The sequence below is a fragment of the Triticum urartu genome, chromosome 3, assembly GCF_003073215.2.
Source record: "Triticum urartu cultivar G1812 chromosome 3, Tu2.1, whole genome shotgun sequence".
Lineage (NCBI taxonomy): Eukaryota > Viridiplantae > Streptophyta > Magnoliopsida > Poales > Poaceae > Triticum > Triticum urartu.
In genome coordinates, this window is record NC_053024.1 from 634,853,601 (window position 1) to 634,866,108 (window position 12,508).

General features: G+C 45.0%; 1 protein-coding gene across 5 annotated transcripts; it reads right to left on the minus strand.

Annotated features, from left to right (window-relative positions):
* Positions 1-2,674: 2,674 nt before the first annotated feature.
* Positions 2,675-6,402, minus strand: LOC125545510. Of its 5 annotated transcripts, none has more exons than XM_048709467.1 (3): positions 5,897-6,399; positions 4,404-4,488; positions 2,675-3,697 (listed from the first exon to the last, which is right to left on the minus strand). In XM_048709467.1, the coding sequence occupies exons 1-2, from the start codon at positions 6,288-6,290 to the stop codon at positions 4,409-4,411; spliced, it is 474 nt and encodes a 157-aa protein (XP_048565424.1). In that variant the 5' UTR covers positions 6,291-6,399; the 3' UTR covers positions 2,675-3,697; positions 4,404-4,408. The 5 variants fall into 5 exon arrangements, 4 of the variants coding, with proteins under 4 accessions (XP_048565424.1, XP_048565423.1, XP_048565422.1 ...); XR_007300060.1 differs by lacking the exon at positions 2,675-3,697 and adding an exon at positions 3,797-4,219 and having other exon boundaries at positions 4,299-4,488; XM_048709466.1 differs by lacking the exon at positions 2,675-3,697 and adding an exon at positions 3,797-4,219.
* Positions 6,403-12,508: the final 6,106 nt, after the last annotated feature.

The window sequence follows — 12,508 nt, forward strand, 5'->3', positions numbered from 1 at the left end:
TCATGCAAATTGAAGTCCAACATATTGTAAATGTTGAAATAAATCCAAATGACTCAAAATGCAAAGCAAGTGATCACAAATATAGAGGAGGGCAATAAAGAAACACACACGGTGGGATAATGGGGCTTGTGCAACTATAGGGATGAGCAATACAAGATTGCCTAACAAAGACTAAGCTCGTGTTGCACAAACACTAGGAGAGCACTAGCTTGATTGCACACTTGGGCACGATTCACCACTTGGCACCAACCTATATGTATGCAAGCTAAATGTTCCCTATTCCATGTATCCTCATGCACAAGTATCTCTTTTCATGCTCAACTCTTTGCTTCTAAGCTTATGATCATCCTTTTCTTTATTAAAAGCTTCTCTCTCTTTTTTGACTTTTTTTGGACTTTCCTCTTCCTTTCCACTATGCTTAATGAGCCTCAACCACAAACATGAGATAAGTATCACAAGATATGCACGGGAGCAAGCAATTGCACTATATGAAGTTAACACGGGCTGGAAACGGCCGACGGACTAATGGACCGTTAATGGGTATAAAGCGATAGACTGTTCATTACGGGCCAGTTTCACCACGGGCAATTAATGGGCCAAGATTTACAAAGGGCCTCATATGGGAAGAAAGACGTCATGGGACAAACATGGGCCGGAAGTTACAATGGGCTGGAATCATATTGGACGGCCCAGATGACGCTACTGGGCCTAATTCGTGTAAGCCGTAACGGGTCGTGACCTAGCGGGCTGTATATGGGCTATATGCTAATAGGCCGTTAACAGGCTTTCCGTGGGCCGGCCCGCTACCTCTTTGACCAAGTCAAATGGGCCGGCCTTTTCACTGGAATGTGCCTCCGTTGGGTCGTGCCATGTGTCAACGTATCATAGGCGCCTCCTATCCAATGAGTGGATAACATCTATCCCAGCGGTGAGCCAACACGTGTTTCCTTCGGCCAATGAGTATTTTACACGTGGAAAATCCCCATTGGTTCGGGTTGTTAATGGGTTATCGGATCCAAAACCAGACCTGATAGCTTAACGGTGACCTGTTACGGTGGATGCCACGTGTCGGTCACCCTTGACGAAAGCACTTTCATGACGCGCCATTTATCGTCATGGAAATAGACACTTCTGTGATGATAATTTTGGTAATGTCATTGAACACTTCTACGACAGCACAGGTATGACTATCTTGATTTTGTCATAAAATCGTCATGGATGTACATGCATGACAGAAAACGTGACCTACTATGACAAACACGTATCATCACGAAAGTGTATTTTTTTGTAGTGTCATCGACGACATCCGCAACATGCAACTCCAATATCATCTTCTCCTCCTCAATTTTTTTTTCAATTTTTCCTTCAAGTAATTGTTTTCTTCTTCAACTAAATTAACCTCTCGACAATAGGGTCGATTGGAATTTCCAGTTCACATACCTCCTAGATAAAAAAATCTATGTCACGGTGGTCGGCATAATTGTCATAAACACTAAATGAACCAAATAGTTATAAAAGATAATATATATATATATATATCACATTCGAATCATAGACAGGACAAGGGCCGACGGAGGCGGATACCAAAACCATCGCACAATATAATAACAAACAATAATAAAAGTAAGAAAATTACACAAGTATCTATCTAAATCATACAAGTAAGAACTTTTTTTCTTTTAGAAAGAAGATAAGATCAAGAGGCTCACCACGGTGGTGCCAGCGACGAGATCGGCGCGGGCGATCGACGGCGGTGATGACGGGGACGGGACAGGACGGACCGCCAAACCTAGACAAATCTCGAGGAAAATGGAGTTTGGACAAGGAGCTTCAAGAGGAGAAAGCTTAAGTATGGCTCGGGCATTTCATCGAACATCTCATGTGCATAGGAGGTGAGCTAGAGCAACACCAAGCTCTCCCACGGCTGGCTAGAAAAACAGAGCACTCCACTGCTCTACTCACGGGCGGAGGGGGGGTATATATAGGCATCTCATTGGTCCCGGTTCGTGGCTGGAACCGGGTCCAAAGGACCCCCTTTAGTCTCGGTTCCAGCCACAAACCGGGACCAATGGTTGTGGGCCAGGAGTGAGGCCCATTGGTCCCGGTTCGTGTCTGGAACCGGGACCAAACGGTCCAGACGAACCGAGACCAATGCCCCATGAGGCCCGGCCGGCCCCCTGGCCTCATGAACCGGGACCGTTGCCCCATGGGTCCTGGTTCGTGACTGAACCGGGACTAATGGGCTGGCCCAGCCTGGACCAAAGCCCTGTTTTCTACTAGCATCGATATACACTTCGTTCGCGAACATGTGGCACTTGGGAGGGTTCGTGTTCCACACGTACCTACCGCTCAGCAGTTCGCCGATGGTATGGCAAAGGGACTACCGACCCCAGTCTTTGAGGAGTTTCGCTCCAGTCTCTGCGTGTCCGGCGACGCTTCGACTACGGGGCGGTGTTGAACGTACGTTGTCCATTGTACATGTATAGGACTAGGGTTTTGTATTTATACCGTTGTATGTCCTCTCTCCCTTCTGTATATTTGTACATCTTGGGAGACAAGTAGAGGCAGATCCACCCTATACCTACATATGTGCATCATGCACACAATCAATGAATTATTGACGCATGCAATCCTCTCTTTCCAACTTACACATATGACGGAGATGATCCAAATCTTGATAATCAAGCTAGTGGCAATAACCATAAAGGCGAACCAAATGAGAGTGATAAGCCCATTGATGAATTAGACAAAGCGAACCTCACAGCCAGCATTTCTGGCGGTACATCTACTGGAAAAAGTGGATTTATCTGTGTCTAGTGTGGATTTTCATCCTGTGAGTTTTTCAGAGGAAGTTCATGTCCAATTTGTGGAGGAAATAAAAGCCCATCGGGCTCCTAGTTTTTTCCTACTTTCTTTTGATTTCCTCTGTAATCCATAGATCACCACCTTGTCACAATTTGCCGCCGCTCTCTGCTGATGATCAATGAAAAGCCAACTATTGCTGGATCTTTCAAAACAAAACAAAAAAATCTGGAGCTTTTGTTACTGTGGAGGAGCAGTTTCATGATGTGTGTATGAGGCCTTTTGTTACAGTTCCACCATCCCCTCAGACAAATTATCTCTGTTAGTGCTCAGGACCTGAGAGCTCTGTGTCTGCCCAAATGGACTATTGTTCTGCCCAGTTAAGTACTCCCTCCGTCACATAATGTTTTTGACTCTACAGTCAAAAAACGTCCTACATTCATTATGGGGGACGAAGGGAGTAGATTTGAAGTGGCTGAGTCTGACGAGGACGAGGATATTTTGGGGGAACAAGACAACATTTGCCTGTGTAAATAGTTGCAGCTTTGGGCTCCATTAAAAGATCCCTGCTCAGCTCAATGGAGTAGGCTAATTCTGACAAAAAATGAAGAGTGATGAACCTTCGACTGACATTTCCTCTAAGTGGGGTCCACTGGTCCAGTTATTATCCAGAATTCATGGTCATGTGGATATTATGGCCAAATCTGCTCAGAAGAGAAAGAACTTGGAAACTCCCAGGTCTTTCAAAGGAGTGGGTTTGGAGAAGCACCAGATGCATTATGCCTAAGCTCAGTGGGTTTCTCCATCAATAAAAGGTTCTCTTCGACAATGCTCAGTCGAGTGCTTCTCCTCAGGTGTGTGCTTCTGCTGGATCATCGTCGAGGAGAGACATTACCTGATTCACCAATTATATACCCAATTAGTGATGTGATTCATCTTTTTCAGTCTTGAAGCTACACAGATTCAGTTCAGTGCGATCATATAACATTCACAATTTCAGCAGCCCCAGTTTGCTGTTAGGCTAGACGCAGAAATTTATTTCAGAAACTGTTTCTGCACCCTCCCAGTGCAGTACAGCAGAATCAACAGATATGTTCATGCAAGTCCTATACAAGGTCTACTACTCCAAAGCCAATCTAAGCTGAAAGGAGCACGAGAACATAGCTATAATTGAACAAATCGACCCAAGGATTTGCAAAGCTCAACCCGGAGCAGTGCGGCGCAACCGGAGCACCTAGTGAGCACTACAAGGAAGAGCAGAAACAAGCAGATGTCTCAGGCACTTGCAAACGCTGCGCCACATAGAGACAAGTCACCTAAGAGGAATGGCAAGCTTCTGATGCTTTCAGATTAGGCCGACTGCGAGCCACCTTGCGAATTTCTCACAGTTACATGTTGTCAGCAATCCTCTCCCCCTCTGAAATTTTGCAAAAGCAGTGGTCAGTTCTGTCGCCTCGGTAACACAAAGCAGAAGCACCTCCTCTGCACTTGCTCACCGAGCTCAATACCACATAAACATAAGCGTCATTCTTCAACTTCAGCCACCTCCAGTTCAGCTTGTAGTAGCATATATGTTAAGAGAGAACCAGCAAATTACCAACCTCCATCAGCTGCATAGTTTGACCGTGCATGCCACTGTCCGAGCCCAATACTTGAGCCTAGCTTTCACTTCCTCTGGATTATCCCCTACCAAAGCAAATAGTTGTTGATCAGCCATGATCAGTAGTACATCATTTGCAAGGAAATAATACAATCTCAAAATTAAATTAACAGCAAATCAAACAGATATGGATAACATGCTTTGCACTGCTGGGGTCAGGGTAGCACGATTAGCGCATCTTTGAATTTTTATATTTTTTAGGAGGAAATATGAGTTGGAGGGAGGAGCATAATTCTCAGTGGGGACTGCTCTTGCTTTGCTTTGTTGTGAAGCTTGTCTTGGAGAAGACAGTTCGCCCTTACCAAGAAAAGTGAATCAATGACCAATGACCAAGTCACATGTTCTGTTGTGCCGGTCCGGTGTGTGACCCAGTCCCAGTATGTGGCTGGGCTGGGGCATCCGGCTTTAGATGTTAGGCTTTGATGCGATGTCTGTTTGGTATTTGGCTCGGATATTCGGCATGCCTTCATCAAAGGGATAGGAGTAGCAATAGATATTGCCTAGATGGTGGCTTCAGACTTACTGATGTATAACTTTGTATGGTCTTTGTGGATAATAATTAATAAAATGGTCGTATGCATCGTCCAGATGCAGAGGCCGGGGTATATCCTCCTTTTCTAAAAAAAGTCATATGTTCTAGTTTTGGGGGCATATGTTCTGCTTCTTTTATTTGCCTGTCTCTCATCTTGATTTCCCAAACAATAGAACTAAGAATACCAGTATTGCTTCCTCCATTCTATGCTCAAACTTTTTTCCTTTCATTTTTTTCCATTGGGCATCAAATTTAGATGTAACAAAAACCATAGGATACACAACAACCGAAAAGGTCAGTAGAATCTTGGGAGTGCCTACCATCCTAACCTTTTATGAATAGCCAAAGAAATGGCTTACAATTTTCCACGCCAGACATATTACAGACTACACCATGCAAAGCACCATCAAGACAACGGCGAAACTGAAATCTTTAGAACGAGAATCATATAAAACACAACAGATCTATCGTAGTCCCATAACAAAAAGAATGTCGCAACTTTATGAGTTTGTAACAAATAGTACCACTGTTGTTAATGAGCACGATTCAGAGAAAACAGGGATGATCTAAGTCAGACATTAAATTTCAACTGCTGCTTAATACTGGTCGGAAATTCCCTCATTTTGCAATAACCTGGATGCATATTGTCCGGTACAAAGTGTTGAAGCATGGATATCCTATACCTTATCCCAGAATACATGTTACGGTATCAGACATGAAACCTCAATTTAACCAAGCAAATCCAATAATCTGAACCAAAGTCTACTTCTAATCATCCCCAGATCAGAGAGTCCGCACACTAAAACAAAAGAAAACATAATCCACACCTTCGCATCGCTCCAAAACTGAAACTTTACCAAGAAATTAAAAAAAAAATCAGGTGTACAGGAAACAAGTCTTACCATGGCCGGAGATCTTCCAGTCCGGGATGGGCGCCGCCGCCGCCGCTGCGGGCTCCAGCTGCCCGACCACCGTCCTCTGCTCGTCGAGGAATCTCCGCGTCATGGAGTAACAGAGCTCCAGGCCGGGGAGCGTCCCGCAGAGGCCCGGGATCTCGTTATAGGAGAAGCTGAAGCCGAGGTCGAGGCAGCCCGTGAGCTCCTCCAGGTCCTCCTCCGTCAGGCTCCTGGTCCTCCCCACCACCGCGCCACCGCCACCACTACCAGAGGCAGAGGCCGGCTCGAGCATGACGCAGCTGCCCACCCGACGCCTCCGCGGCTGCCGGCCGTTGCTGCCGCCTCCGGACGCCGGAAGCTGCGACTGCGAGAAGTAGGAGGTGGAGGAGATGGCCGCCATTCTCTCTTTCTCTTGCGACGGTGTCTTCGTCTACGGTTTGTTCCGCTGCGTCTTCCTTGGTTCGGTTTTGGGTTCTGGTTGTGGAGCTTTGTGCCTGGGGTTGGCTTGGGTTTTGGCTCATTTATAGACGGGCAAACAACTCGCTGGCATTTGTTTGAGCCTTTTAGGTGGGTAGTAACTCATGGATGCCTACTGCGAATCAATCTGTGGTTGACTTGGTTAGATGAACAGTGGTATTCCCAACCCATCAGGATTTAAATCCTGGTGTTCGCATTATTTCTGGATTTATTTCAGGATTTTCGGCGATGCGCTTTCAGTGGAAGGAGACGTTCTCGTCGACGACGAAACGCCTACGATGACTTCGTAAATCTCAAGATGATATGTCGGCTCAGTTTTTCGGAGGTGCTCATAGAGGTAGGGTGTGCGTGTGTGCATTTATAGGGATGGGTGTATGCGCGTGTATATGAGCGTTTGTGTCTGTACTGATGCTCAAAAAAAAAACTCATGGATGCCTACCTTTTCTAGCTAATTTTGTGAAGAAATTTCTTTTGAAACGTGATTTTCGTTTCTGCAAAGTTGTCTCTCCCCATCTAAAAAACAGAAGAAGAGAAAAAACCGATTCTATTTCAGCCATACCATGTTCGGACAATATATAGTAGCCCACTGCCTGTCTATTTTTCTTTTGCGTGGGGAAAAAGAGTTTTGTTTCATATTTAGAAAGTTACAGTCGAGAGGCAAAAAATCCTCGATACATGTTGGTTCAAGGTGCATCCACGCATCCAACAAGTAGAGATAGGCGATAGTCAGCCGGCGTGGCCAGAGGGCGAGTATGCAGACGGTGCCGAAGAAGGGGAGAAAATAATTTAGAATTTCAACTTTTGGAACGAAATTTGTTGTAGTGGTATTGTATTTAGGGCTTTTGTGAACCTTTGCATGGTGGCATATAAGCAGTTTCCTCCTTCCTAAACTCTGTCGCATGTACGTAAAAGTTATTCCTACCTCCGCCACTGCTTTCCTCCGTATCACTACAATTCTTAAAGAAAAAGAGGGTGCGTGCGTAATAATTTGTTACTCCACATCATGATCTGAACGAGTGTTTCCTCGGCAGTTCTGTGTGGCGGACAAGGATTAGATAAAGCATGCCCTTTGTGCTAACACGTCTTTAGTGATGGCTGATGAGTGAGTAGATCTCACTCCAGCTGCTGCTGTTCTCCAGCTACGAGACATGATCAGACGCAAATTACGTGCACTACGTACGACGTTGTTGTCATGGACCTGTAGAAGAGAACGGGCAACTCGCGCACGTGGCTTTACTGTCCCGCATGCGCCCTCGGCACATCATGATCACTCCCACTCCTCCTCGGACTGTCATGGCTCTTTTAGAGCCTCTACAGCCCGACCTTTTAAACCCGTCTCACATGTTCAGATAAGCCGTTCGATCACTGACCGGTCATGTTTTTTGATCCAGATGAACGCTTTAAACGGGCCTCAAATGTCTGGACCGATCGACATCTTCGTATCTAGCCCAAATACGAGGCGTATATGGGGACGCACGGGCGCGTCCAGGCACACCCGCCACATCGGATCCGGCCCATGCTGGCCCACCTGACCCTATTATATTCGTCCTCATCTACTCGTCCGAGCAAACACTAGGCACTTCACTTCACTCCCCTTCGCCACCCGAGCTCACCTTCGATGGTTTCTGACCTTCTCTGTCATGGCAGGCAGTGGATCGAACTCCGACCAGTCTGGATCCGTCGACTCGGGTGTCATCCCGTGTGGGTTGGAGAAGGCAATGGCAGTCCGCATTGCACTCCGCCGTTCCCGGGAGGACAGCGCAAGGCCGACGGACAGATCCATCCACCGCGACGCCATAGTGTCAGCTCACCAGGCGCTCGGGTCCTTTGGTGTTAGATCCTCACGGTCCCGGTAGTCGAAGCACCTCTCCTTCCCCATCACCGGTCGGGCAGACTATGAATCCCACCGAGAACGAGCGTTCCACCGTGGGAATGAGAGGATAAGGGCCGCAGAGGCCCGTACCGCGGCGGAGGCAGCTGATACGGCGGCGCGCGCGGCCGAAAAGGAGGAAGCCATCCGCGCCCGCATTATGAAGAAACGACAGCAGAGGAACATGCGCGCTCTCGTCTGAGAGCGGAATCGGGCGGTCCGTGCCATGGCCGGACTGCCAACGAAAGAGGGGAAGGAGGACAGCGACGACGAGGACAGCTCTGGCGACGAGCAGATCCGGCTCAATCCGTGCTGTGTGTTCGACCGGTACTTCCGCGAGAAGGACGGCAGGGGCGGCGGGAAGGGCAAGGGCAGCCGTGGATGAACTCCTCCATAGCCAAACATGTCAAATTTTGATAGTCCGATGACATGTTTAGTGTAGTGTGATGGAGTAGCTGGACGATGTGTAGTTGCATCTGTTTGTATGAATTTAAGATACGGTAACTAAAGTGTCCGGATGTAGATTACATTATTTATGGGGTGCCTGATGAGTGCCCGTGGATGTATCTAGGCGCGCCCGCGAGGTGTTTGAACATCACCTCGGTGCAAAAATGACAGGCTTGGCTTCTGCGTAATCGACGGTACCGTGGCGTGAGCCACATGCGATGTTCACCAAGAAGCGAGAACTAGGTTCGGAGGTACGTGGACACGAGGTGGACTGCGGCGCCTGCACCCACACGTGTCATGTGTGGATAAGTACAAGCATCTGGGAAGGACTTGTGGCGGAGGAGCCATCAGCGAGCGCGGGCCCGGCCGGCCGCCGGTGACCTCTCGCGCGCGTCCTTGCGAATCATTCTTGTGGCGTGGGGCTGAAGCCGCCGTGACCCAAGCGGATCCCTGGCCGCTTGTTCGATCGCCGGCACGTCCAGCCACACGCACGGCGCGGGCGGCCAACCACATTTTGCGGGTGGCCGCGCCGCGCGCCGTGGGGGCAACCGCGTGATTCCGTTCGGCCCGTTCCATGGCGCCGGAGGGCACGATGGCTACGTCGCAGCCTCTCCAATCGTCTCGTCTGCAGCCGAGCCAGCTGCATGCGACAGTGATTGATGCACATGCACGGAGGATTGCGCACGTACCGCAACGCACAGCATGGGGGGTCGGAGCGGCGGAGCCTCCTTAGGAGGTGTTTATTTATGGACTGTCTATTTAACAGTTGACTGAAAATCAATTTGATTTCAGTCAAATTTTCGAGCCAATCAAATTGTTGCGGTTGTATATACGCTAACGGATCTCTCATTCAATTGTTTTCCCTGATCCGATACCAAAAAAGACCGAAAAGCTAGGACAGACTCAATACGCCCAAAAAACACCTGACCAACACAACACATGAGAACACTTGAAAAAACAGGTCCCAAAAGTTCACTGATACTCTATACAACACCCAGACGAAAAAAGCATAGGCACCGGCGTGAAAAGGCGTCACGTCTCCATCAACTTGTAGTACAGTCACAGTGTTAAAAACAGTAGAATCTACAGTTTAAATAGTGTTTCCATACAGTGTAATTACAACACAATGGCAGTGTAAATCTGACAATGAACTACAGAATTTAGAGAAGAGTTACAATGCTATTAAGGTAAATTTCTTTACAGTGTAATTTACAGTAGACTTACACCAAAATTACACTGCAAATACAATATTTACTGTGAAGATTACAGTGTAATTTAGAGTAGAGTTACAGTGTAATTACAGTAGATATCTTTACAATGTCATTTACAGTAGATTTACACCAAAATTACAGTGCAAATACAGTGTTTACTGTGAAGATTTACAGTGTAATTTAGAGTAGAGTTACAGTGTAATTACAATAGATTTTTTACACTGTAGTTTACAATAGACTTGCCCAAAATTACAGTGTAAATAGTGAAAGATTTACAGTGTAAATTGCACTAGAAACATGTGTAAATCAATTGAATTACACCAGTATATTTACAGTTTTACAGTGGAGTTTACACTGTAAATCTGCAATTGAATTACGGTAGTAAGATATGCAGTCTTTACAGTTGAAACACTCTGACCGTAAATTGCTCACAGTAAGAGAGTGCTAGATGGACAAACCCCGAAACCTATCTAGAAAAATGATATTACCTAACGGATGATACATTTGTCCTATGTTACCGTAAATTGTCCTATGTTTCTTTTCCAAAATGCGCACGTATACGGAGCAACTGATGATACATAGCTAAGGTTATCACTAGAAAGTGAAGAAAATGCATTTCTGAATGTAGGCCCACATTCATTCACACAACTCCTACATTCAAAGGTAATATATAAGGTAAAGCAAAGAACAAACACCAAGAGGTAGAGAATTGAAAACATTGTAGCAGTCACATACTCTAAATGTACTCTTTATTGTTATCCTTCTAACTGGCACATACAACATCACTGGATTCAGATATGGAGCGGGCCAAAGAAATTGAGCAAGGAAATTTAGTTACAAAGAAGTTCGAATTCAGTAGCAATCGATTTGACAAGCCGAAGACTGTAAGAGGGACCTCTGTTTTAGCAAACGTAAGGAGGCACTCCATTCCATATCTCTGAACAACATCCCTGTACCTAGGGCGCAAGCATTGACAACAGTAGTAAAAACCTGCCAGAATATCTACTAGATACAATAATCAGGGGGAGGGGGATTGAGAGGGTAGCTTACCATAATACGTTCTCCGACAGATGAAATCTTTCTCTTTAAGCATCTTACTCTGTTAAAAACATACAAAGGGAGAAAAAAACATTCAATTAACCAGAGAGAAGAGAGAAATCAAACAAGAGTGATAAGCAACATTAAAATTCACACACATGATTCATGTAGATGTGAAACAGAGCTTTGTTAATATTTCCATCAGTCTTAGATAGGTCCTGAGCATAAAAAGGGTATAGTTAGGAGTAAGTAATCTGGTACTATATGGTCCATGTAAAGCAAAGAGAGCAAAATAAAGGACAAAAAGGAATACCAATGGCAGCTGGCATGATTCATTATCAGCAAAGTCCTTAGGCATGAACGGTTTGTCAAACGAATCTGCAGTGTCAAAAAATGATTCGACAGGGCCACCCTGTTCCTAAACCTTGCGGAGTCTACCCATTTCTTAAAATTAAGCCTATAAACAGATTACATGATAAAATAAAAGAACAGAAAATAGAAATTAGGAAAGTCAGAAAGTGCTACACCGAAACTATTAAACAGTTGAACACCACTTAAAGGAACTGAAAATGCAAGACTTACGTTTAAATTACAGTAAAAAATATAATACCACAGTGTAAGTTTCTGTGTGCTATCACTGTAACTATTTGCATATATTATAATTTAAATTACATTAACCCAGAATCGATATTACAGTGAATCAGAATAGAAAATTACATGAACTCAACTGCTCACTGTAATCAGGGCAGTAATTACATTGAAGAACTAAAACAAAATACTCCCTCCATTCCAAAATATAGTGCGCCCGCGCTTCCCGAGGTCCAACTTTGACCATAAATTTAACCAACGAGACCAACTGCGGCGGGAGAAAAAAATATATAATTGAAAACTTCTTTTGAATACGAATTCACTGATATAATTTTTGCTCCCGCCGCAATCGGTCTTGGTAGTTAAATTTGCGGTCAAAGTTGAAGCACGGGGATAGAGGAAGCACTACATTGTGGAATGGAGGGAGTACATACATTACTTACACTATAATACTGATCCAACTTACACTATAAAATCCAAGCAAATTGCACTGAAAGAATATGGGAAACTACACCGTAATACTGGTCCAAATTACACTGGAGGGGCATTACACACCAAATAAGGCTGGATGTAGAATTACAGTCAAAAACTGAGGAGATTACACTATATAATACTGATGCAAATTACAAAGTAATCAAAAAAGGGCATGAATTACAGTGCAAATGCTGATACAATTTACACCCAGAAACTGTGGGGCTTACACTATAAATACTAATGCAAATTAACATAACACAACTGGCGCATTAGACTGTAATTTAGAGATTCGGATAACATTACAGTGAAATTCAGAAAATATTAGAGATACATTAGACTGTAATTCTGGCGCATTACAGTGTACTTCAAAGATAATTTACTTAATAACAACTTGATGGATTACAGTGAAATAAAGACACACATTACAGAGTAATTTGAGAGATACATCATAACACAACTGGGGGCATTGCAGTGAAATTCAGAGACACAATATAGACTAAAAAAACAAAAGTT

Excerpts from the sequence above, each read along its gene's own strand:
- LOC125545510 (XM_048709467.1), bottom strand. The coding sequence starts at position 6,290 with ATGGCGGCCATCTCCTCCACCTCCTACTTCTCGCAGTCGCAGCTTCCG. Across the intron at positions 4,489-5,896 it reads CTGGAAGATCTCCGGCCATG|GGGATAATCCAGAGGAAGTG; the intron begins GTAAGACTTGTT and ends TTGCTTTGGTAG.